At 50.0% G+C, this 27,377-nt stretch overlaps 1 protein-coding gene and 2 non-coding genes across 4 annotated transcripts in view; 2 read left to right on the top strand and 1 right to left on the bottom strand.

Moving 5' to 3' along the window:
* Positions 1–17,684: 17,684 nt before the first annotated feature.
* Positions 17,685–17,756, top strand: TRNAA-UGC (transfer RNA alanine (anticodon UGC)). Its single transcript has one exon. It is a non-coding gene; the product is annotated as a tRNA-Ala (tRNA).
* A 499-nt stretch (positions 17,757–18,255) lies between these two features.
* Positions 18,256–18,327, top strand: TRNAA-CGC (transfer RNA alanine (anticodon CGC)). The gene has a single exon. It is a non-coding gene; the product is annotated as a tRNA-Ala (tRNA).
* A 4,756-nt stretch (positions 18,328–23,083) lies between these two features.
* Positions 23,084–27,377, bottom strand: part of LOC144722591 (uncharacterized) — a 46,039-nt gene continuing 41,745 nt past the window's right edge. For both annotated transcript variants that reach the window (XM_078600809.1, XM_078600810.1), the window contains 2 exons: positions 24,593–24,738; positions 23,084–23,964 (listed from right to left, as the gene is read on the bottom strand). In XM_078600809.1, the coding sequence (XP_078456935.1) occupies positions 23,792–23,964; positions 24,593–24,738 (319 nt within the window). In that variant the 3' untranslated portion in view covers positions 23,084–23,791. The remainder of the gene's footprint in view (positions 23,965–24,592; positions 24,739–27,377) is intronic.

Below are 27,377 nucleotides of genomic sequence, written 5' to 3'. Positions count from 1 at the left end.
TAAAGGTTGGTCACCATTGAAGGTCATCCACGTCCTGGACGACGTGGGTGGCGGGGACCTGATAGCCACCGTTCCTCGTTGGGACCCGCGGCGGGGGGCTGTCTCTCGCCGTCAGGGGTCCTACAACCAACGCAATGGCGAAGAGGGGACTGCTCGGCGAGCTGCGATCGCATGTTTCAAGTGTGGCCGCCTGGGCCACTACGCCCGGGGCTGCCGGAGTCGGCCTCGTCCTTTGACGCCTCCTGCTGCTCCGGCTCTGGATCCAGCTCCCCCATCGGCAGATCGCAACACCAGGCAGGCAAGTCGGTACACATCGGACACCTGGCCTAAATCGTCCCTTCATGCATCTCTTGACGCGCGTGGATGTTCACCTCTTCGCGATTCGCATTCGGTGGCTGGGGATTCACCTTTTTCGATAACGCAATGGAGGAAGCTGACGCGACGTGTTGTGGCTGCGGTGGCGGGATCTTCGACGGTGCCCGGGTCCATACAGGGGGTAGATGTTCGCATTTTGGTAGACACGGGCGCATCCGCCACTATTATTTCCCATGTAATTTTCCAGCTCCTATCTATTCCGGTTCCGTGGGTCCAGCCAGCTTCTGACGCCAGCGTCGTTGCTGCGTCAGGCCCCATTTTGATTTAGAGATCTTTGGCAGTACCCTGCTTGTTGGGCACGGATGTTCTCAGGAAAATGCCTGTTAAAATTCTTGTCGATCAAGGGTATCTCGAGTTACCCGCGGGACGTAAATTGTTTTTTTTTGCCATCCCCACTCTGTCGCTCGCCGACATGGGCTGCCGTTCAGGCACTGGCGGATGTCACCGTCGAAATTCCTCCGGGATCACAGATGCTTGTTCCGTTGCGGTATCGAAAGGGGTTCTGCGGCGCAGATGCGAATGAGGGTATGCTCTTGGCCCCCTTCAAAACCACTACTAAGGGTCTCTCTCTTGTCGGCGCTTAAACGATTGTCCGGTCTGGGCAGGACCCATTTTTGCAAATGCTCAACAGGGGTCCGGAGGGGGTGGTGGTCCCTGCAGGCACGGTACTGGCCCATGCCACTACCGATTTAACGATCCGCCAGGATGACGTGTCCGGTCGCTTGGTGGGCGCGATTCGGCCGGCCACGTTATCGGACGATCGTTGGATAACATAACTATGCGGCGAGAACCTGTCATTGTCTACTACTCAACGCGGGGAATTGCGGGCGCTGCTCACCGAGTTCGCCGACGTTTTTAGTAAAAATTATTTCGATTTGGGACGCACGTTGCTTTTGTCCCACCACATTGATACTGGGGATAACAGCCCTATCCGCCAAAACTCACACCGGTTGAGCCCTACAGAAAACGGACGGGTGCAGAGCGCGGTGGATGAGATGCTAGCCGCTGACATTTCTCCATCTAACAGCCCGTGGGGGGCGCTGGTCGTTCTTATCAAAAATAAGGATGGCAACCTCTGATTCTCCGTTGATTTCCGAAAACATAATAAGGTGTCCGTGGCCGATGCGTACCCTCTGCCACAGATGGATGACTCCCTCGATGCGCTGTCGGGGACTGGCCTACCCCCACTTGTGTCGGGGACGTTCGCAGTTTTGTGGGGTTCGCGTCATATTACCGTCGGTTCGTTCCACAGTTTGCTAGGATCACTAAACCTCTGCACATACTCACTGCTAAAAATCAGAGGTTCAGCTGGGGACCGGCTGAGGAGGCTGAGTTTGTGGCCCTTCATGATCGCTTAGCGGCTGCGCCGACGCTCGATTACCCAGATTTATAATTGCCGTTTATATTGGACACCGATGCCAGCGATATGGGAATCGGCGCCGTCTTGTCCCAATCCAAGGATGGTGAAGAAAGAATGGTTGCGTATGGCAGCCGTGTCCTTTCACCGGGTGAGAGCCGCTATTGTGTGAGGAGAAGGGAACTGTCTTTAAAAATTGAGCAACCATGTGGCCAGCTGTCTCGCTGGCTGGAGACCTTGCAGGAGTTCTCCTTCGATGTTATTTACCGTAAAGACTCCTGGCACAGTAATGCGGACACACTCTCTTGGTTGTCTCATAGTGCCCTGTGTGCGTGTTCGTCGGGTACCGGCCGGTGCACGCGCGTCCCTCCGCCCCCCCGTCCTGTCATGTCCACGGTGACAGGGCCAGCTGACGGCGTCTTGCTTCTTCCGCGCTTGGTGTGGGTGCGCGAGCAATTATTGGACGACTCTTTAGTTTCCTTGTAGCGCCGTGCTGATCGCTCGTTAGACTCCTCTGTGGCGGATGACGACGATCGAGTGGAGATGCAAGACGGACTTTTGATGTCGAGGGAAGACCTGATTGGCCGGTGGCGTGTGGTTGTTCCCATTGCGCTCCAACATGAATTGGTTCGAGTGCTGCATGCCGAGAAGCTATTACACTTGGGCGTGCAGAAAACCATGCTCACGTTGCAAAGAGATTACTTTTGGCCTGGCATGACGGCCCAAATTGCTGAGGTTATCCACGGATGCCCCGACTGTGCTCGACGGAAACCACTGCGGCAAAACTATGTCCCATCCTTACGGTCTATTTCTGTTACCCGTATTAATGAGCTTGTAGCCCTTGACATCTTGGGCCCGTTCCTAACATCCCTCCGGGGCAATAAATTCCTCTTGGTGGGGGTCGAATATTTTTCACGCTGGCCGATGGCGTGGCTGTTGCCAGACCAATCAGCGACCTCCATCACCGAGGCGTTTTTAAATGGTTACATTATGGACAAGGGTGCCCCAGAACAATTGCTCACAGATCAAGGTCGAAATCTTTCATCAAAATTGCTGCGCAATGTCTGCGACGCATTGGGCACTAAAAAGATCCGGACGTCGCCGTACCATTCGCAGACGGATGGGATGGTCGAGCGCCTAAATCGTACCTTGACCGCCATGCTTTGCCACATTGTCAGTGAAAAACAGGCCGATTGGGACTTGCACATACCCGGCGTCCTCTCCGCCTATCGGATGGCCCCACACGCTTCCACCGGCTACTCTTTTTTTCTCATGTACGGCCGGGAGAATGTCCCGCCCATTGACGCACAATTAGGGACGGCCGTGAAGGAGCCCAAGCAGACCCTTCCCGGACACGTTCATGATTCCATATGTCGCGTTGCTGAAGCACGGGAAGCGGCGCGAATTGGTACAGCCAAAACTCAGGAGCGCAACGAGTGTTGCGTGCGACGGTCTGGCCGCGTGATGTCGTGGTCTATGAGTGATCGGGCCTAGCTCCATTGCCCTCAGGTGCCGGTGGGCACCTCTCCGAAATTGCACAGGCCTTGGCAAGTGCCTGTGGATTGGTGGATCCCGTCATTGGTTCGTCCATACATCCCGCGCGTCGGTTCGTCATCTCCAAAGATTGGCATGCCGGGGTCCAATGTGTCCGACTCGCTTAACCATTTGCCGGTTGATCTCTCGAAGGTCTCTGTTTTGCTGCCCACAGCCGCCTAGGTCCTGAGGACTTCTGTTGCTGACAGCTCCACGCGAGCCGGCCCCATGGAGGACATGCCCGCCGCTGCACCGTCGGTGCCTCCACCTCTCCCGACGTCAGAGCCGGCGGGGCCGCACGGCAATGATAGGGATGGTCCGGCGTCGCGGACCCGTTCTAAGTCCGTCCGATTTCGTTAAATTCTGGTGTTGCTCGGTCATGCGGCATTCTTCATGTTCGTTATGCTTGTTGGGTTGTTGTGCTTGTCATGTTCTTCGTTTTCGTTATGCTTGTTGTGTTGTTGTGCTCGTCAGTATCTTCGGAATTGCTCTCCATTGCCTGGTCTTACCTTTTCCTAGCCGGGACGGCTTGGTTTTTTTCTCCCGGGGGGGGGGGGGGGGGTGGTAATATAATGAGAGAGCACACCGACGGCGATAGCCAATCAGGGCTATGGGTTCTGTCTGGGCCGAAGTTCACGGGCAGAGCTCGCGGGGGTACGCGGGAACCATCGGGAAGGTTCTGAGGGGGGCATGGTTAGAGGCGGGGCTTCGGAGAGATATAAGGGGAGGCGAGAGGGGGACTCGGGGTTGGGTGTGGAAGCCTGGGTCCGGACTGCGTCTCCTCCGCCTCGTCAGCCACCGACCACGTGACAGCCTTGAGGACAGCGAGTGAGTGTTCTCCGATACCGCCACGGAGCGGGGTGTGGGGAACGCGAGGGCGAGAGAAGCCACACGCGGGTGGAGAAGCAGCGAGTGTGTGCCGCGGTGTGGAAGAGAGAGAGACCATCTGGGAAGAGGGTGTGAAACCGAGCAGTCGTAACTAATAAAGAAAGACGCAAGTCACAACAAGTGGTGGATGTCGTTTATTACACAAGTAAAAGTTTGCGTGTTAAGTTAATGGTCAAAAAACAATTATTTCATGGAAACTGGTTCATAAGTGCGAGTGTTCGTAAGTCGAAGACTGACTGTACGTAATTTTGCTCTTTGCGAAGTCACAGAAATCAAGGCAGAAATTATAATATATATTGGGATTGGACACATCCCCACACATCCCCCCCCCCCAATATTCAAATATGCTCAAAATGTCCCCCCCAATATATTGCTATACAATAGATTTCTGTTTATATTATTGTGAATATGGTTGTGTAATAATCCTTCTTGAGACGGCTTCGGAATCAGTCCTTTTGTTTCTACTCCACAATACACTTTACTCACTCACTCTCCGTTGCTGGCAGAGCCCCCGTCCGCGCGTGACCCTGCTCTTGTCAGTTTCCAGTCTGCTCTCGATCGTTCTCCCTCACTCTCTCTTAATACCTTCGTCACGTGGTCCCCCCAGCCAATCGTTCATGGACAGCTTCGACCATTCTCGATGGTTCCCTGTCAATCCCGGGACCACGCCCCTCATCCGGCTCCCCATTAGCTGGGGCCCCGAATGGCTAGGCCAATCACTCCTGATGACATGTCGTGATCACGCCTGGGCCATGGTCCCTATCTCAACCCTTATTGGCTACAAGCAGGACCGGCAAGCCAATCCCCACGTGAACCCTCTATGGCTGTTATTACAGTTGTACTTGATCAATCCCTAATATCTGCCATTACATGCAATGAAACAAGAAAAGATAAAAAAGAAAAACAGAGCAATGTAATACAATACACGATGAGGCATTGTAAAAAATAAATAGATAGTCCATCATATGTGTTAGTGAATATTTTAATATTTTAGGCAAGAAATTATTTATTAAATTGAGATTTTTTTTTTTTTCTGGGCAGGGGGACCCTCAGACCCCCTGGAAGATTTGGTCCCCCCCCAATGTTGACTCCATGGCTATGCCCTTGCACTGAACTATAAACCGCGGTGACACAGTCTCCCGCGCTCATTGGTAAGCTCACGGCAGTGGTGTTGACTCATCATTCTGGCACGAAGAGCAGTACTTCCTTGAGGCACTGGGCCTGCGCCCTTGATTCAGCACGTGACGGTGACGACACGGATGCAGATTAAGGAAGCAAGGGCATTTGTTGCGAAACTCCAAAACATTCACGTTGACGTGCGTGGGGCAGTTTCCCTGGATCCTGAAATCCATCGCGCGCAGCGACATTAACCTCAAACATCTGTGGTTAAAAGTAATGGAATTTCGGGAATCTCAGGAGTTAAAGGGTTTTTTACGACCAATAAAAGAAGCGTCACTGTGACAGATGTAGACTGTACTGTCTTGATGGGGTCCACATTTTAAGGGAGCCCCTCTGGAGGGTAATTGGCCTACTCTTCCACGGTGACCAGACGTATTGAAAGTGATGGGATTACTTTACCCCAACCACACGTGACCTGCCAATCGACTGTGGGACGTAAGAAAACGTTTTTTTTAGGACCTAAAATCCAACACTGTTTAAAAGTCTCCCTACCGCTAACCCCGGTCGCCAAGACCGCATCAGCACATTACATCACTGTGATGTAAACACGACCATGCACTGCAATACCCGCGACATCGAGGGCTGCTGTGGCGCCGGCTGATTGCACCAGCACTCTCTTGGTCCGCATCTTTCATGGCTAAAAACATTTGCGACACATCGCGAAAGTGTAAAGGGCGCGTCTGTGTGGCATGTCAATAACGCTGGCGTTGGATTTTTTTTAAGGGTTATGTAAAACAGAAATGAATATGCAAAGGAAAACAAATTAGGGGTCAATTAATTGGGGGTCACGATACATCTGGACCATCCTGTAGATTAGGACCGTTTACAAAACCCATTTCCTCCGCTACACCGGCACATGTGAATTGTGCTGGATACACTCTCCCCCCTGATTACCAGTGCTCTTGGTGTCTCTTCAGAAAGGCTGTTCTTTATTTTCTGTAGTAAAACAAATTGTGTATTTGAAATTATGTTGAAGTTATTTTTTTGTTCCGAACTGGTGTTGTTGTATGAGTCTACTTTTAGAGCGCCGTGTGTGAGAATGTATATGGTGTCTTGCATGTGTAATATCGTTGAGGACTCTTGGACGCCGGGGTTGAGGCACACGTATTTATTTCGCAACAGTTGTCACAACCGTGGACATACAACACTGGAGGGGGTATCGGCCCCCTCCCCCGGCTAGCTGGGAATACACTGCTAGCTATCTCTGACCTACCTCCTAGTCCTCCACTAACGGGCTAGGGGAGGCTGTCTGGCCCGACACTGGTAAGTCGGGCTACGGTACCCGGAGTCCCAGAGCACTAGCTCTGGTTCTCGGGACCACGCCGCTGGCTCGGTCCTGCGCGGCCCTGACAAGGGCGGCGACCCAGGGGAGTCCAGGGCTCTAGCTAGACGATCTTCGGTCTTCACTGGTTTAGCTTTAACATTGTTCCCCCAGCTCTCCGGCTCATCCCCTTTTATACCAAAACCCCCCACTGAGGGGTGGGGCCCCGGGGGATCACAACTCCGGGCCAGCCCCCCAGGCTGCCCGGTGCGGACGTCGTTGAGAGCACCTCCCCGTGCACTCACGAAGCCCCGCCCACTGTGTTTGTTTCCCGTGTGATCCTATGTATACAGCCCCTCCGTAACACCCCTACATCACCCCCCCCTGTACAGCTCGCAGCCGTCCCGGCTGCAACAACGACAATAAAAGTTTATTTACCCCTCGACCCCGCGTGTGCCTCACAATTTTCTTCAACCATAACGCGAACGAGAACAACAACAAGAACCAGAAAAGCAAGAAGGGAAAATAACCCGACGCACCCCCCCCCCCGAATAAATACGAATTCCGTAAAACCAACGTATATACAATTTGCTGGGAACCCCAGCACACACACAACACACAGTGAACACAACATACGTACAATCCAATGTGCCAGGAACACACCACCGACGCAGCACACAGTGAACATAACATGTGAAATTTTTTTTCTCTTTTTGTGCATCACAGGAGTCTGCGCATTCTTGCGCGCGTCCTTGCAGCAGGCCCGTCACACGGGGCAACCCCGGATGGCGGGCCGTCGGGTGGCAACTGTCCATTTCCGAGTGAGTCTCCTCTCGATGTCGCGAGACCCTCGGCATCCCCCGTAGGGGTTGTCGGGCGTGAGCCCGTCATTCCTGGTGCACCTGGGGGCGGGACAGCCGGCAACACGTCAGGCGAGAGCAGCGGAGACGGACCCTTTGAGTCGGTCGACCCCCCACATGTTTGGCCACGCGTGTGTGGAGTGGGACTTCGCACCGCAACGAAAGGTTTCAATCTGGAGGGGTGCACAAACCACCGGCGCTTCCCCCATTTGATGCGTACGCACTGAGGCCGCAAAACCTCAACCACCTCGACAGGGCCCCGCCACGGCCGCACCAGTTTAGAGGAGGTCGCGAGTGGTACCTGGGGACAGTGCAGCCATGCCTTGTCCCCTGGCTTCCACAGTAGCACGTGCGCGCGACCCAGTCTGAGCCGCTCATTAGCTTTCTGACGTAGGTCGGAATTTTGCATGGCAGCATCCCATGCCTCTGTTAATTTCGCAAGGTTAAATTTAACATGGTCGGCCAATTTAGTTTTACCCTGCGGCGCGGGGATCTGCAGCTGGGCCCGAACAGGTGGGTCAGGTTCGCGGCCATACATGAGGAAGAAGGGGGAAAATTCCGTTGCCGCATGGGGGGCCAATCTGTATGCTGCCAGGACCCCTTGAATTTGCAGGTCCCAATCGGTCTGTGAGTCCGAAACCTGCTGTGACAACATGGACGTGATGGTTCGGTGCAGACGCTCGACCATCCCGTCAGTTTGCGGGTGATAGGGAGAGGTACAAATTTTTTTCGTGCCCAGGAGCTCACAGACTTGTTGGAGCAGTTTGCCGGAAACATTTTTTGCCCTGGTCGGTCAGCAGCCGCTCCGGAGCACCTTTGTCCAGGACGTATCCCTGGACAAAGGCCTCCACAATGGCTGCTGCCGACTGGTTGGCCAGGGGCCAGGCCATAGGCCAGCGCGTAAAGTACTCCACCCCGGTCAACAAATATCTATTTCCCCTGGGGGTGGCGGAGAATGGGCCCAGAATATCCAGCGCGACAAGTTCATTGACTCTGGAGACTCTGATAGACTGCAAAGGCGGGTTAGACTCCCGTGCTGGGGGTTTCCGTTGCGCACACCGAGGGCATGACCCCAACAGATCTGCGACATCCCTTGTCATGCCCGGCCAAAAAAAATCAAGCTGGAGCAAGGCGAGGGTCTTTTGGGTCCCCAGGTGGAGGAGGCGCTCATGAGCGGCCCACACCACCTTACCCCGTAACCCAGAAGGGACCACCAGCCGGTGTCGATGGGATTTCCCGTCCCAATGCATCAGCAGACCCGTGACCATTTCCCATGCGTCGGCATCACCCCTCCCCCACCCAGCATCCCCGACGCGACGACGCAACGCGAGGAGGGAGGTATCCTCCATCTGTAGGCGCCCCCATTCAGTGACAGGCAACCCCAACAGGGAATCTGATCCCTGTTGAGCGATCGAATTCGTCATTGACGCTGCGTCGTCGGCGGCCGCCAGGACCGGAACAGATATTTCACCCGGATGCCTGCAACGACCCGACCCCAGGAGGCATGCGCATTCGGGGGTGGTTGGCATGCGCGACAGAGCGTCCGCATTGGTGTGGCGAACGCCCTTACGGTACGTGGTTTCAAAATCAAAGTCCTGGAGAACCTCCAACCATCGAGACAATTGTCCCGATGGTTGTTGAACTCGCAGGGCGTACTGTAGTGCCGCATGATCTGTACGGACGGTGAAACGCTGACCGTACAGATATGGGCGGTACTGTTGGATGAAATAGACAATTGCCAACAGTTCCCGACGGGTGACACAATATCTTTGCTCCGCTGGAGACAACACCCGACTACCGTACGCGACTACCCGTTCCACGCCGTCAACCACCTGGGAAAGCATGCCCCCAATACCTGTGTTGCTCGCATCGGTGTCGAGCACAAAGGGTTTAGAAAAATCGGGGTAAACCAAGGGAGGAGCTTTAACCAGAGCGTCCCGAAGGGAGCGGAAAGCAGCCTCCTCCTCCTGTCCCCAATGAAAGCGGACCCCCTTTGACGTCAAAGCGTGTAGGGGCTTTGCAATTGTCGCAAAATCCGCGACAAAGCGTCGGTAATACGACGCGAATCCAATGAAACTCCTGACCTCTCCCACAGAGGTGGGAGTCGGCCAGGAGCTGACGCACTGCGTTTTGGCGGGATCAGTAGCAATACCTGAGCGTCCAACGATGTGTCCCAAATAACGCACAGATTCGCGTAACAGATGACATTTTTGGGGTTTAAATTTCAAATTAGCAGCCCGCATTTTGAGGAAAACCGCCCGCAACCTCTGGAGATGCTCGTCAAATGTTCTGCTAAAGATGATAACGTCATCCAAATAAATTAAGCACGAGTCCCATTGCAATCCAGCCAAAACCAATTCCATCAATCGCTGGAAAGTCCCATCGGCAACCGGTTGAATTGGAAGAGGCCGTGCGGTGTACGGAATGCAGTTTTAGGCTTAGAATCATCGTCCAGAGGAAGCTGCCAGAATCCCGAAAGCAAATCCAATGTGGAGAAGAATCGCGCTCCCGCCAAGGCGTCCAGCGATTCGTCAATCCGTGGGAGCGGGTATGCGTCGGCAACAGAAATTTTGTTGAGGCAGCGAAAATCGACGCAAAACCGCAACGAGCCATCCTGTTTCTTAACCAGGACGATCGGCGCTCCCCACGGGCTGGTAGAGGGAGAAATGATGTCGGCGGCTAACATGTCATCAACAGCCGATTTGACATGGTCTTTTTCGGCGGGACTTAACCGAAAAAGATTTTGGCGTATTGGCGCGCTGTCACCTGTATCAATATGGTGACGCAGCAGATGGGTACAGCCCAAATCGAATTTGTTCTGACTGAAAACGTCGGAAAATTCACGCAGCAGTGTCCTAAGCTTTTGACGCTCTAAATCCGACAGGTCCGTCGATCCCGCACAAAGCGCCTCGAGCCACCCTTCATCGGTGTCCGAATGTGGATGCGGCAGAGGGACAGTGCCTACGTGATTCGCGACAGGTTCCTCACAGGGCACCAGCGTTGCGTGAGCAAGCACGGTCCCTTGAGGAACCACCACTGTCTGCGACCCCACATTGAGGACCGCGATGAAAGGGTCCCCGTCCCCTTTGACGATGGTCTGGGCCGGAATTAAATGAGGTCCGCTAACCCCGGCCCTAGATGGCCCCAGCAGAATTCCCTGGTCCCCAATGCCTTTAGCGAAGGGCCGACGAAGTTTGAGAGGCACCAACATTTGTGCCCCCGGCGGTACGCGAACCGTTTTAACGACGAACGCCGGTACCGTCGCGAACGCCGTCCGAGCCGCAGTGGGGGACGGCAGAAACGCCATGCGTCGTCCCGACGGGAGCTCAATGCAGCCCTGGTCTATTAAACTACGAATCGGCATTTTGCCCAAGAAGTCCGTCCCCAGCAGGCACGGAACCGCCAGCGAGGAGGAAACAAAAATCGGGCTGGACAATTTGATATCACCGATACAAATTTGTGCTCGAATCTGTCCAATGATGCCAAGTGATCCCCCGTTAGCAGCATAGAATGGGACATTAACCGGCAGTAAAGGACGGCTCTGGACAGGGAGAATATTGTAAATTATTTCCGAAATGATGGTCGCCGATGCTCCTGTATCGACCATGATGCGCACCTCAACCCCGTCAATGTGCCCCACCACGGCTGACGACCCTGACGATGCAGCCACAACGCGATGGGCCAACACGGACCACTGCCTGGGTTCGATCTGAGTCCCCATAGCGGTGCGTGTTGGCGCGACGGTGCGCAATGTCGGCCCCCCGTCCGTTGCGGTGTGCGAGTGTGTGATGGGTGTGTGCTTGGGCCAAACATGATGGGTGCCGCGACTCGCCGGGTTATGTTGATGGAGCTTGGGAGGAGGGCCGGCGTCCTGTCGAGGCGTCGTCCCGCGCTGCCGAGGAGAGCGGCACCCCGAGGCGACATGGCCCCGGATGCCGCAGTTGTAACAGCGCGGGAGCGCAGGCGGCGATGACGGATGGTCGGAGCGGCTCGATCCGTCCCGGCCCGCCCGTACTCCCGCCCTCTGCTGCAGTCGATGGTCGATGGCGCAAACTTCTTCCGCCGGGATGGTGGCTGCAGCCACAGTACACCCGGCCGCTGCCCTGCTGGCCTTCCGTCGCTGCGACAGTAGGTTGGCGTGGAGGAGCCGCGCTGCCTGGAGGGAACCCATTTCTGCATCGTCCTGTGCAACGACGGCGATGTCCAGGTCGTCCGCCAGCAGGAGGATCTTTTCCGTTACCATCGCGTCCACGCCTTCGTCGTCCATTCGTGGGAAGGCCGTCTTCGCCAGCGCCAGGAGACTCGTACGGTACACCAGGGGCGACTCCTTTGCACCCCGCTGGCGATCATAAAAGAGCTGCCTGCATTCCGACGATGGTCCGTAGACCGCAGCCAGCAACTGCAGCGCCATCTGTAGCGTGGAGCGTTTGTCCTTCGGCGCCGATGTAAGAGCGGCGAGGGCGTCGCTGTCGAGGAGCGCCGGCAGCGCGCAGAGAGCCTCGGCATCCGACCACTGCGCCATTTCCTGGTGCGTGAGGAAGCGCCGCTGGAAGCCGCCCCAGTCGCCCTCCTCGCCCACAAACTCTTTGAGTGGAGGTAGCCGTTGGTGTAGCGCAGCGGCCGCCGTGGAAGCTCGCACTCCGCTGTCCCCGTTACTCGGCTGGGCTTCGGCGCGAACGACGGATGGCATCGCCGTTCGCACCAGTGGTGACGCTCTGTCTGCTGGTGATGACGCGGCAGCCCCTGTGAGGCCGATGTCGGACCCGAGGTTCAGGCCGGCCACGCCCTCAGCAGCTGCTGCGGCGATGGCGGGAGATTCAAAGTTGGGCTCCGTTGAAATGGCGGGAAGGCGCACCGGTCGTCGGCCGTCCTCGCCCCGTGGCGGTCCACCAGCCCCCAGCCGTGTGATGTGTTCGAGCGTGGCGGCAGCAGCGTACAGCAGCTCCGCCAGTCTCGCATGAGCCAGCCTCAGTCCTTCTGTTGACGGCTCCCCTTCATCCCGATGCTGCGGTAAGGATGCGTCCGGCCCCGGCTGCTCGATGCCTTCTTCAGCCGTCTCGGGCTCCACAATTTCAGCGGTGTCCTCCGCCTCCGGTACCCCGGCTCGAGCTGTCCGGCGCGTGTCCATGTTCGTGGTCGTTCACTTCTGTCACCAGATGTAATATCGTTGAGGACTCTTGGACGCCGGGGTTGAGGCACACGTATTTATTTCGCAACAGTTGTCACAACCGTGGACATACAACACTGGAGGGGGTATCAGCCCCCTCACCCGGCTAGCTGGGAATACACTGCTAGCTATCTCTGACCTACTTCCTAGTCCTCCACTAACGGGCTAGGGGAGGCTGTCTGGCCCGACACTGGTAAGTCGGGCTACGGTACCCGGAGTCCCAGAGCACTAGCTCTGGTTCTCGGGACCACGCCGCTGGCTCGATCCTGCGCGGCCCTGACAAGGGCGGCGACCCAGGGGAGTCCAGGGCTCTAGCTAGACGATCTTCGGTCTTCACTGGTTTAGCTTTAACATTGTTCCCCCAGCTCTCCGGCTCATCCCCTTTTATACCAAAACCCCCCGCTGAGGGGTGGGGCCCCGGGGGATCACAACTCTGGGCCAGCCCCCCAGGCTGCCCGGTGCGGACGTCGTTGAGAGCACCTCCCCGTGCACTCATGAAGCCCCACCCACTGTGTTTGTTTCCCGTGTGATCCTATGTATACAGCCCCTCCGTAACACCCCTACACATGTGCAATTATAGCGGTATTGTCTAGACCAGGGGTCGGTAACCTACGGCTCCGGAGCCGCATGCGGCTCTTTACGGGCTGCTTCTTGACAATATGTACGTATGTACAGTATGTACTCAGATGCATTGCGGCTCTTGAAATACTGAATTTTGTACCGAATTGGAAAGAAATGGCTCTTCTTGTTATTTTGGTTGCCGACCCCTGGTCTAGACCAACAGATCAGGAGCTGAACGCGTGGTCACATTATAGTTTAGACCAGAGGTCCCCAACCCTCGGGCCGCGGACCGGTATCGGTCCGTGGCCTATTAGGAACCGGGCCGCACAGCAGGAGGTGAGCGGTGAGTCCGCGCGTGACCCGCCCCCATTATTTTATTTACCACTTCCATCCGTGCCTCTTTCCCGCACTGCGCACTTGTCTCAGTCACTGTTTTGGTAAGCCCACAAGCGGACCCTAGCCAAAATGAGTAAAAAACAAACGTCGCTGGAGAGCCTCTTTGAAAAGGGAGAAAGACCCAATGATTAATCCCCCCCCCCCACCCCCCCGGTCCGTGAAAAAATTATCTTCCACGAAACCAGTCCCTGGTGCCAAAAAGGTTGGGGGCCGCTGGTTTAGACCACCAACTCAAGGAGTTAAGATGTGGCCTTCCCAACAGGCAGCAGGGAAATCAGAGAGGAAACTGTAGACTGGTTTTGTCTTCACGAGGACTTATCAGTCCCCTTCAGTGCAGTCATCCATATTCATCATGGGACCTCTCTTGCCAGTATCAAAATTAGAGAATAGATCTTTTCTGGCAATAAAACAGGTGTTAAAATGTTAAAACACCAAACTGAAACCTTTTGCAAGGAATCATGTCTACATTAGCCACATATACTTGTGGTGTTTTAACATTTGAAAACCTCTTTTATAGCCAGAAAGGGTAACACCTATTCTTACATCCATCCATCCATAATATAGGGTTTTGGGTTAGATCGCATAGATATATAAATGTGTCATTAAATCTTGACTTAAAGCTTTCGTGACCACAGGAATTCATTCTCTTTGGTCTTTCGGTAAAGTCACGTAGATATAAAAATAATAAGTAATAATGTCGTTAAAACCCGCCACGACAGCCAACTAGTAAGGGTTGTCACTTAAACATAACATGCCAAATTCGTCACTAGTGTAATAAAGGTCGCTGAGGCAACTTCTGGAATCCGGTCTTTTATTCACTTTTCATTACAGCTCTCCTTCACGCTGCTGACCGGCAGTGTGAGAGGGATAGAGAGAAAGAGACGCGCAGCCACGTGGCAACTTGGAGCCCCGCTCTCACGTGGCCTCCTCCTCTGTTCGTTCCAGTTCTGACCACGTGTTGTTCGTCTCCACCCCTATTTAATACCCGGGTCACGTGGTACGTTTCCACCAATTCTGGTTAGCCTCTATGGAATATTCCAGACTCCATCGTAGGCTCCCGGGACCACGCCCCTGACTCGTCTCCCCATTGGCTGTGGCTAAAGCCAGCGGAACCAATCCTCTACAAACAGCTGTCACCTTTCCATTACGTCAGGGCCACACCCCTAGGCTTCCCCACATTGGCTATGGACCAGGACCGGCAGAGCCAATCATCGTGACGAGTTGTAATCCATCTTCTTGGTTCTTTCGGTAAAGTCACGTAGAAGGGAAGTAATAAAATAATAAAAATAAAACAATAAAATAATTCTCACCACGTTTCAGCTACAACGCAAGCAGCCATCTTCAGGTGAAGAATGAAACACTGCCAAGCTTGGAGAGTATATATAAGCTGGGTTGGAGGTGGAAGAAGAGCACCTTGACAAAGGAATTTGCATATCAAGAGGAATTTTGCAAATTAATGGGAAATGCGTAGGAGGTGGGCAGGGGGGTTTCAAAGTCATATTATGCCCATGCATTATGCAGGATTAGCAGCATCAAAGGGAGGGGTAGGGGGTAGCATTAACAAAGGGAGGGAATGTTAATAGTATGTAGAAGCAACGAAACATGTCAATGGGAGAGCGGTGCAAGGAGACCCGCAGCGGAGCAAATAATGCATTCCCTGTGGAGAACACAAGATACACAGTCAATGCTAGTGAGTGGACTGCCACTCTACGCCCGACCAAATGGAAGAGGTACGTAGATGACACTTTTGTCATCTGGCCACATGGCCGGCCTGCTCTAGACCAATTCCTCGACCACATCAATTCCATACACCCAGCCATCAGATTCACCATGGAAGTCGAAAAAGATGGCAAGCTGCCCTTTTTGGATGTCCTAATTAAAAAGAGACCTGATGGTTCAATGAGCCATTCTGTCTACAGGAAAGCCACCCATACGGATGCTTACCTAAAACCGGATTCCCACCACCATCCATCCCAGAAGAACTCCCTCATCAAGACTCTATACCATAGAACCCAATGCATCTCTGACCAGGAACACATTGCCAGTGAACTCAAACACGTGCGCCAAGCTCTTAAGGCTAATTGTTACTCCGACTACACAATCCGCAAAGCCATCACTCCAACCATCAAGAAGGATCCTGTTGAGGAGCCTTTCAAAACCATCACCTTACCCTACATTGCTGGGGTCACAAAAAAGATCTCCAAAATCCTGATTAAACACAAGATCCAGGTCCGATTCAATACAGTACATAAAATCTGTGATCTGGTCCCATCTGTAAAAGACGTGGTTCCAGACATACAGTACCCTGGCGTCTACAAACTAAGTTGCCTCTGTGGTAGCAGTTACATTGGAGAAACCAAACGACATGTCTCGGACCGCATCCGTGAACATAAAGCAGACCTGAAACACGGTAGGACAAACACCTCAGCCGTGGCAGATCACTCTTACAATTCAGTGGGCTCACATGACATTGACTTCTCCAAGACAGAGGTTTTCTGCATGCCATCTGGCTACCATGAGAGATTCGTTCATGAGGCGATCCACATATACAAACACAGAGACAATTTCAACCGAGAAGATGGATTCTGGCTCAGCAATCATTGGAAGGACGTAATAAACCATTTCGGATCTTAACGGATTGTTGTTCACGTTTACGGTGACTTTCAGACCGCAGTCCACTCACTGGCATTGACTGTGTATCTTGTGTTCTCCACAGGGAATGCATTATTTGCTCCGCTGCGGGTCTCCTACCATCGCTCTCCCATTGACATGTTTCGTTGCTTCTACATACTATTAACATTCCCTCCCTTTGTTAATGCTACCCCCTACCCCCTCCATTTGATGCTGCTAAACCTGCATAATGCATGGGCATAATATGACTTTGAAACCCCCCCACCCACCTCCTACGCATTTCCCATAAATATGCTAAATTCCTCTCGATATGCAAATTCCTTTGTCAAGGCGCTCTTCTTCCACCTCCAACCCAGCTTATATATACTCTCCAAGCTTGGCAGTGTTCCATTCTTCACCTGAAGACGGCTGCTTGCATTGTAGCCGAAACGTCGTGAGAATTATTTTATTATGTTTTATTTGTATTATTTTATTACTTCTCTTCTACGTGACTTTACCGAAAGAACCAAGAAGATGAATTCCTGAAGTCACGAAAGCTTTAAATCGAGAGTTGTAATCCGTCAACGACCCGGATATAACCTCACATTACACTAGTACAGCACACCGGTGTGTTGGAGAGCCAAACCACAACATTTACAATCTGAGTATGACGTTACGCCAGTAATTACAACTAGCTTCATCAGGCGACAACTATAATTGTGGAGAAGTCTAACTGTTTTGTTCCTTATGTGGCACATTAGGAATGGATTACTCTTTTAATTATGTCATTGTGCAGCAAGGGAGTAAAGTGTGGTTCTGTGAAAGTCCTGATGTGCTGTGCAGTGCATAAATGCATGTGTGTACAGCAGCATGTGATGACTGAGTCGAGCCTGTAGGTGGCTGGCAGGGTTATTGAATTACCGCACGGATATACGTCACATGGTACAGGTAGGAACAATGTTCCACACTGCCCACCAGGGATTTTTTGTCTGTCTGTCTGTCTGACTGTCTGTCTGTCTGACTGTCTGTCGTGCATAAATAAATATATAACATAAACAGTTCTTTGATTGGTGGAAACCTACTGCCGGGTACGGAGAGGGGAGGTGCCTAAGGGAGGAGGGTCATTGATTGGTGGACAACTACTGCTGGGTACGGAGAGGGGAGGTGCCTAAGGGAGGAGGGTCAGGGGAGGGGCCTAAGGAAGGGGGGAGTCAGGAGAGGGGCCTGAGGGGGGGGGTCACCGGAGGGGCCTGAGGGAGGGAGGGTCAGGGGAGGGGCCTAAGGGGGGGTCAGGGGAGGGGCCTAAGGATATGGGGGGGGGTGCTCAGGGGAGGGGCCTAAGGGAAGGGGAGTCAGGGGAGGGACCTAAGGATATGGAGGGTGGTCAGGGGAGGGGCCTAAGGTAAGGGGGGTCAGGGGAGGGGCCTAAGGGAGGGGGGGTAAAGGGAGGGGCCGATAGTTAAGGGGGCTGGCTACCTGCCTGGCTGCCAGCGTGGTGGAGATGTAGCTCAGTGGGAGAGCGCACATTTTGCATGTGTGAGGCCCTGGGTTCAATCCCTGGCATCTCCATGTCGAAAGCTTTTATTTAATTCATTTTTCCAGCAAAGTTTGAATTCCAAAATCAATTGGCTGTGTCAATGTCCCTGTAATAGGGGTGCACATGAACTCTCGTAAATATTACCCTATATGAACGATACCTTCGGATGAATTTGTGTTGATTTCAGGAACTTGTTATTTGTATAACTAGCGATGCACACAGTGATCAAATGGTTTACTTAAACATTTGTCGATGAAAGCAAGTGCTTAAAAGTATCCGGAACACTTTTATTTCCGAATTAAATATTTCCAAGAATAAATTAATTAGGACAGCATTATAGTATCCATCCACATGTATTCTTGTTATTTATTTTGTTTCAAAGAAATACATTTTGCTTGGACTCTGTGCAGACTCGATGTGTCCAGGGCCCAAGGCCAACAGGAGAGTGAGTGGGTGACAAGGGAGAGGAAGAAGCTGATGACGAAGTTTCACCCGTACCAAGGTGGAACTGCGCCCCGGGAGAACCAGAATGGAGATGTAGCTCAGTGGTCGAGTGCACGCTTCGCATGTGTGAGGCCCCGGGGTCAATCCCCGGCATCTCCATGTTGGATCTGGAATCCATGTTGGAAGTTTTTTTTCAATTTATGTTTCCAACAAAGGTTGATTTTCAAAATCAATTGGCTGTGTCCATGTCCCTGTAATCGGGGTGCACATGAACTCTCGTAAACACATTCCTTGCGGAGGGAGCTGGAAGGAACGTTGGTTTTCTCGGTCAATGGCCAGGGTCAACGGCGGCGTGGTGTATTTCGCAAATATGGCCAACTGTGAGGTTGGGCACAAGCCAGCGTGAGTCGGTTAAACGTTGAGTTTTATAAAGGCACCACGGGGTGACCAGCCCTTCCCCACCCTCCCCCACCCAGCCCCTCCCCTCCCCACCCTCCCCTCTCCACCCAGCCCCACCCTCCCATTTTTTGATTCACGACGGACGGACACAATAATCCCCTGTGGGCTGGTGGAACCAGGTGCTTTCTACCAGTATAACCCTATATGAACGATACCTGAGGGTGAATTTGTGTTGATTTCAGGAACTTGCTATTTGTATAACTAGCGATGCACACAGTGATCAAATGGTTTACTTAAATTTTTGGAGATGAAAACCAGTGCTTAAAAGTATCCAAAACACTTTTTTATTTTCCATTTAAATATTTCCAATAATAAATAAATTGGGAAAGCATCGTAGTATCCATCCACATGTATGCTTGTTATTTCTATTTCTTTCAAATAAATACATTTTGCTTGGACTCTGTGCAGACTCGATGTGTACAGGGCCCAGGGCCAACAGGAGAGTGAGTGGGGTGACGAGGGAGAGGAAGAAGCTGATGACGAAGTTTCACCCCGTATCGAGGTGGAACTGAGCCCAGGTAGAGCCACAATGGGGATGTAGCTCAGTGGTAGAGTGCATGCTTTGCATGTGTGAGGCCCCGGGGTCAATCCCAGGCATCTCCACGAGGTGATATTTTTCCAGTGGACAATTTTACTCGAAGGAATATGCGTGGCTTGTTTTCATTCGTTATGGTTGCTGAGCACAGATCCAGAAGACCAACATGTCAGCAATGAACAGCACTACAATCAAAGTTGTAGTCGATAAGAGTTAACATGTTTATGGCATTCATATTCTTGGTTCTTTTGGTAAAGTCACGTAGAAAAAAAATAATTCAAACATAAAACAATAAAATTTTCACGACGTTTCGACTGCAACACAAGCAATCATCATCAAGTGTAAAATCAAAATATTTATGGAAATTATCAAGATAATTAGAATTGGAACCGTAGGATGGACTTCGAAATTTGAGCAGTGCGTGGAGGAAGCCAAGAGAAAAGTGTTGTGACCTGCCGAGTGGTGGTCGAACGGAGTGGGTGAGAAGAAAATCAGTTTGGAGTCCTCATCGCTGAAAGATGACTCAACGAGTGGAATTATACTAGTAGGAACACCAGTTTCACACTGCCCACCAGGGATTATTTGTCTGTCGTGCATCGCCCCTCCCAAACATGTACGTTCCGGGATTGGTTGAAGTGCATCATGTGACCGCGAGCTTTCTGTCGTGCACGAATGTGATGTACAACCAAGTTACTACCTGCCCACTCCGAAAGAAAGTGTTTAATGGCGACTCGGGAGAAATGCTGTTTGTAACACACATGCTGTTGAATTTTACAGGTGTAATGCGGGCGTAAACGGCCTCGCGGATATGACGTAACAGGGGGGAGGAGTTGGGTCACGTGGGGAGAAGGGAGAGCTCTTAAGGGCGGGAACCGGAAGAGACGGGAGGAGAGTGTAAGAATAAAGATGGGAGGAGGCCACGCAGGGCAGGGGGTGGAAAGTGGCGTGATCACCACAGGACGGGACTCGGCACCGTTGGCCAGCGGTGTCCGGGCACGGGGGAGACGGAGAGCAGCGGTGGGGCTGCAGAGAGAGCAGCCGAGAGACTGCAGAATGGGCGGAGAGGCTGAGAGGAAAGCCAGCAGTGGAGCTGCATCGGGAGCCAGGAGAAAAGGCTACGTGAGCGACGGCAGCAGAAGGGCTGCCGAGCGGGAGGTGGAGAAGGCTCTGAGCGAGGGCCGTGCGGGGCGAAGTTGTACGAACCCAAATAAAGGACAACGGAGACAGACACAGTGAAAGAGTCCTTTATTACACAGGTAAAGGACCCAAAGGTTGTTTTTGATCGTTATATAAATGTTCTAGACTTGTTCTAGACTTGTTCTAGACGTTAAGCTTGGCTTTGAATTGTTCGTTTGTGATATATGCAGTTAGAGGTGTTTTAGCACTATGCATTGTCAGGAAGACGCACTGTAATTACCTACTGTCATTGTAATTATTTAACTCTAATACTGTTTAGTCTATAACCATGCCCATGTACCCAGAGTATGACTACTTGCAATGCTATTGAGAATAGAACACATGTAAAGTAGTAAGCTGTACAATTGTGATATACAGTACGTATACTGTACACATACAGTACATATAATGGGTGGAAGATACCGATATAATTGCATGGGATAAATAGACATACAGTTTAGGATTAAAGGAATATTCGAAGTGAGGTGCAAATGTGATTGTCAAAGACAAAGATGGTTTATCAGTAGTAGAATTGGGTTTAAGAGAAATCTGTTAATGATTAACGGGATTTGGACACCAGTCACATGGTTGATGGCGACTCGGGAGTAATGCTGTGTGACACACGTGCTGTTGCATTTTACAGAGTGACGGTGCTGTTCTTCACAAGATTGCTATTAACCACAATAAATGTGCTTGCCCTCGATTTGGAGCACCTGCCTACGTCCTTCATTTCGAGTGTGCAAAACTTATATAGAGGCGTATATGTGTTGACCACGCAGCTGCGCTCTTAAACAATGTGGGGGAGGGATTACTGAGGATTACTGAGGCATGTGCATAATGCATAATGCGAGCCCTTTGATTATTAAAATAATGCACATGCATAATGTAGGTTGCCTCAGTAATCCCCCCCCCCCACATTGTGCAAGAGCGCAGCTGCGGGGTCAACACATCTACGCCTCTATATAAGGAACAAAACAGTTAGACTTCACAAATCTGGCTGCCGCCTGATGAAGCTAGTTTTAATTACTGCCGAAACGTCGTACTCAGATTGTAAATGTTGTGGCTTTGCTCTCCAACAGACCGGTGTGCTGTACGAGTGACGAATTGGCATGTTCTGTTTACGTGATAACCCTTACTAGTTGGCTGTGTCGTGTGTTGGAGGGTTTAACGACACATTTATATATCTACGCGATCTAGCCTAAAAAACTCTATTATGGATATTGGTCGTGAAAGCCTATGCGTTAATCTTACATCCATATTTCGTTTTACTGAAACATATCATGAATGACAAAATGTAATAAAAGCTGAAAAGGTCGCAAGAAATCATGCATATAGGGTTGAAATTACATTGAGACTGGAACCGTATGGATTTGAAACATTTTTGCAGGTTAAAAACTGTTAACAAAAGGAATTGGCAGGACACGTCGCTATAAGGAATGATGGCAGATTGTCCAGTATAATCGTTGAATGGCAGCCAAGGAATGGAACACATCAAAGTGACCATCGACTGAGGAAACGGGGTAAGAAAATTATCTTCTATTTAGGATTTATATAGCGACCTTTTCATCTCGTGCAGATGCAAGGGGGATTATCACATCGCATGATCGTGAGTTGGCTACAGATCGGAGAGGCATTCATTCAGCAGTGAAGTTAACCATGGTTGATGATAATTAGGCACTAGGTTTCAAAGAATGTAAAATAACAATTTCAGAACGAGTCCTTGTATGGAATCCCAGAAGGAGCGATTTAAGAGGAAAGAGTAGAACGAGGGGGAGGAGTGTGTTAGAGACGACTGCAGAGTCATTGAGGCGCTCCAGGTATCCACGGTCTATTTTTTACTTTTTTAATTTATTTAACAAGGTAAAAGCCACTGAGCTACATAGCTCTCTTTCAGAGGCGACCTGGCCACAAATGATAGCTGAACGAAGTGGCGTATCACGTGGATATTTACAGCAGCCAAATAATCTAAACACGTGTTTCTAAATGTGGTGGAACCCCGGAGAAGAATGCACGTGACCACGGGGACAACGTGCAAACTCCAAATATACAGGCGTCTGGGTCGGGATCGATCCCATGTCCTCCTGTTATACCAGGTGAAGCCGATAACATCTCGCCATCGCAGCGCCATTAACATCTCGTCTGAAGAGAGGTCATTTTAGTGGAATGACTCCAGCAGAAAGAAGATTGCACTCGGTTATGGACGCCATGGATGAGAGGCGCTTTTGGAGAGGTGGCAGAAGATGACCCTCTCTGTAACTTTTCCAAGGAAGGGGAGGTTCGAGGTGGAGAAGAAGTGTGTCGGGATGTTTGGCTAGAGTGGGTGTGTTGTTCAGCATGTGACTGAACCGGTTTTATGACTGTAAACTTTGTGATATTATTTACAGCAGTGGTTCTTGACCTTTACCGCAGCTTGCACCCCTTTGGTTCTTATAAAGGGCATCTCGCATCCCCAGGGTGTGCGTGCACCCCAGGTTAAGAACCACTGATTTACAGCATACACATTGGCTTTACGTGTTCTCACATTATTAAATTAGAACGTATCATGATACTATTATTGGACAAGGAAAACTTTGCACAATACAGGATTACCATTACCTGCATATACATACTGTAGTATATGTGAATACAATAATATGCTATATGTAATATGTTCCACCACTGTGTGGCGATGATGGACAGCAGCATCAGCTGCATGTTTCATATGAATTGGCCCGGACAACAAGCAGGCAAGCACTCACGAGGGAATTAAATGAGCCTATCCCAGAAACAACCTTTATTTTCTACAGCACAATATGATCACAAGAGACTACAGTATTTGCAATCACATCGACAAGTTATGAGCAAAGCAAGCAGTAAAAATGCTACATTGGCACCCGCAACCCATTATAATCAAAATACCGTTAATTCAGTTATATTATATGCATGAACATTTCATGAAATTACGGGTTCATGCATCATACCGGATCTGATTTTCTTTAATTACACGCCGTTTTGGTGTTCTTGACAGGTTAGTCATGGGGGTTCCTTGGGTCTTCATTTCCTCCAATGGTCTAAATAATTTTACGAAACATCCCAATTAGAATCCCACAAAAGGTTTGGCATTCAGAGTGCTGTGTAAAGTAATTACGATATGTATACACCTTGTGTATATTCTTATCAAATTCCCACAATGAAATTTAAGCAATTATAGCTGTCAGATTCTCCTTTCACATATTGGGCTCTCACTTGAGATAATTTCGTGCAAATTAAGAGTGCAATTTAGTGGTTGTGTGGTCAACTGGCTCTGGAAAATAGATGTAGTTATGGAAACTGAGAAAGTTCTGTAATATCGCTCGTTTCATTGCACAACATTTGTGATTTATTTGCACGTGATTAATAGCAACTATATCAAAACCTAAAATCAGATCTGGAATGATACTTAAAAAACCCCGTATTCAGCAATTCATGCCTTTGTTATTTTAAGAAAAATGTTGGATCCTTGGACTTATCACACATCTCGATGTGGATATGGGAGGTGATTCCAGGGTAAACCCTCTGCACGTTCAGCAGATACCCAATCTTCTGGCCAATGTCAACTGGGCCGGTATAGCGATCAGCATGGATGTATAAAATTTTTATGCAGAACACTGCATACACACAATAAAAGAGACAAACACCGAACATGTTACTATTGGAATTTAAATATCATTTTAAAATATATTGTGCTCAGTTCAATCTCAAATTGTCAAACAATAGGGCAATAGGAATTATCGTGGATGAACCTGCACCTTTATACACAAGAGATGTTCCACAGCACGAAAACATAAATGTATTTTTTCAAGCTGCAAAGTTATTGAATATAATTTTTTTGTTCAGTTACAACTTGGCATTGACTGGTTGGTCTACATACTGATACAATGTCTTGTTTCTGATATTAATCGTTCTTCCATCACTGCTGGTCAATAAATCCCAAATGGAAGACAATTTACTTCATACACCCGTACATAATTTTCTCAGGCCCCAACGATTGCCAGGTCGTGAGGCTGTATCCTCTTTGTCCATGCCATGCCATACACTTTGTGTATGGCATGGCATGGACATGCGTATAGTGGAATCACATTGTAATGATGTTGACATAATGCATCAAGGTTTAATAGGCTACACATTCATCATAAGGTTAGGCTATATACTGCAAGAACATGTAAAATAAACATGTACAATCATTGAATAGCATCGTGCAAAATGGGATTAATTATAACAAGTGTGTAACATTACCAGAGTTGGAAAGCATCACTCCATCATTGATGGCATTGTTTTTCTTGTAGGCCCTGACCCAACCCTTCAGTTCTCCTTTGAATGGTGCATTCACTCTGGATCCATCAGGGCAAATTATATCCACTCCCATGTGCTTGCCATGTGGACTGTATTCAATGAAAAATAAATAATTTTCACATATTAAAATACATATACGGTACATATATTGTTCCTATCATGGCTATATCTCAATCAAATAAAATATGCCAAGTGTCGCAATATTGTTATCAGGCGCGGGTTGTCCACTAGGGGCGTTGGGGCACCGCCCCACCAAGCAGCTGGAGATGAAAAAAAATTATCATAAAAAAACGTTTCTATTAATTGTTTTGTTTAAAAATATGAATATGATTCTTTCAACAACAGGCCCACCTAGTGGAAATGTCACGAGCCGCCACTGATTGTTATGAAACTTATCGCTCTTCTTGGTTCTTTCGGTAAAGTCACGTAGAAGGGAAGTAATAAAATAATAAAAATAAAACATAATAAAACAATTCTCACGACGTTTCGGCCACAACGCAAGCAGCCATCCTCAGGCGAAGAATGAAACACCCCAAGCTTGGAGCGTATATTTAAGCTGGGTTAGAGGGGGGGGAGGTGGGAAGAAGAGCGCCTAAACAAAATAATTTGCATATCAAGAGGAATTCAGCATATGGAAAATGCGTAGGAGGTGGGCGGGGGGGGTTCCAAATCAATACTATGCCCGTGCATTATGCAGGATTAGCAGCATCAAAGGGGGGGGGGGGAAGGGGGGGAGCATTAACAAAGGAAAGGAATGTTAATAGTATGTAGCTGTAGTTACTAAACAACCACGTAAAAAACTACAGTATAAACTGCATGACAAACTAAAGTATAAACTACATAGCATCATCAGTAAACTTACTATACTCTACAATAAGCTGAGTTACTAACAGTAAGTAATACATGAAAAATTCTACGTTGTAAAAAATTATATAATATGCTTCCATCTAAACTTTATTCTCTTACATCACACGCGTCTATACCGTACTATATACTTCCATAGGCAAAACCAACATTAAATTACATACTGTATTGCTATAAACCACCCTATACCTTATACATTTTTAATATAACACTATGTATTATTCTACCCACCCTAATGTGTATCAAAATGGTTTATTACGTCCTTCCAGTGATTGCTAAGCCAGAATCCATCTTCTCGGTTAAAATTGTCTCTGTGTTTGTAAATGTGGATCGCCTCATGTACGAATCTCTCATGATAGCCAGATGGCTTGCAGAGAACCTCTGTCTTGGAGAAGTCAATGTCATGTGAGCCCACTGAGTTGTAACAGTGATCTGCCACGGCTGAGGTGTTTGTCCTACAGTGTTTCAGGTCAGCTTTATGTTCACGGATGCGGTCCGAGACATGTCGTTTGGTTTCCCCAATGTAACTGCTACCACAGAGGCAACTTAGTTTGTAGACACCAGGGTACTGTATGTCTGGAACCACATCTTTTACAGACGGTACCAGATCACGGATTTTATGTACTGTGTTGAATCGGACCTGGATCTTGTGTTTAATCAGGATTTTGGAGATCTTTTTTGTGACCCCAGCAATGTAGGGTAAGGTGATGGTCTTGAAAGGCTCCTCAACAGGATCCTTCTTGGTGGTTGGAGTGATGGCTTTGCGGATTGTGTAGTCGGAGTAACCATTAGCCTTAAGAGCTTGGCGTACGTGTTTGAGTTCACTGGAAATGTGTTCATGGTCGGAGATGCATTGGGCTCTATGATATAGAGTCCTGATGAGGGAATTCTTCTGGGATGGATGGTGGTGGGAATCCGGTTTTAGATAAGCATCCGTGTGGGTGGCTTTCCTGTAGACAGAGTGGCTCATTGAACCATCAGGTCTCCTTTTGATTAGGACATCCAAAAAGGGTAGCTTGCCATCATTTTCGACTTCCATGGTGAATCTGATGGCTGGGTGTATGGAATTGATATGGTCGAGAAATTGGTCTAGAGCAGGCCGGCCATGTGGCCAGATGACAAAAGTGTCGTCTACGTACCTCTTCCATAAGGTCGGGCGTAGAGTGGCAGTCTGGATGGCGTCCGTCTCAAATTTCTCCATGAAGATGTTGGCTACAACCGGAGATAAGGGGGAGCCCATTGGGGTGCCCTCAATTTGCTTGTAGAAGGTTCCATTCCAGGTGAAGTATGTATTGGTTAAGCAGTGTCTCACCAGGGGGGGTACCCCAGCATTCAGTCCTTGATGAACCAAGTCTTCAATGATTGCGATGGTGTCAGGCACAGGCACCTTGGTGAACAAGGAAACCACATCAAAACTGACAAGCAGGTCGTCTGGGGACAGGGCAATCCCCTTGATTGTTGATACCAGGTCAGTAGAGTTTAGTACTGCAGAGGTGGTTTTTCCAGTGAAAGGCCGTAGGATTTCGGACAAAAAACGAGCCAGTTTGTAAGTCGGGGAGTTGATAGTAGAGACAATGGGACGAAGAGGTGTATCTTCTTTATGTATCTTTGGCAAGCCGTACAATCTTGGTGGCCTGGCTGCAGAAGGTTTCAACGAGAACTGTTTGGTCTGATCAATTAATGCGGTTGAAGCAGAAATGATGTTGTTGGGTTTTGGAGACGAGGCTGTTGGTGGGGTCTCTTTTTATTTTTGTATAGCTGCCATCGGTGAGTAGTTCTTGAATTTTGTTGTTGTATTCTATTTTGTCCATGATGACAGTGGCATTGCCTTTGTCGGCTGAGAGGATGACAATGTCATCCCTCT

The sequence above is a fragment of the Lampetra planeri genome, chromosome 15 (assembly GCF_965212315.1).
Source record: "Lampetra planeri chromosome 15, kcLamPlan1.2.h2, whole genome shotgun sequence".
Taxonomy (NCBI): domain Eukaryota; kingdom Metazoa; phylum Chordata; class Hyperoartia; order Petromyzontiformes; family Petromyzontidae; genus Lampetra; species Lampetra planeri.
This window is presented reverse-complemented; position numbering and strand designations above follow the sequence as displayed.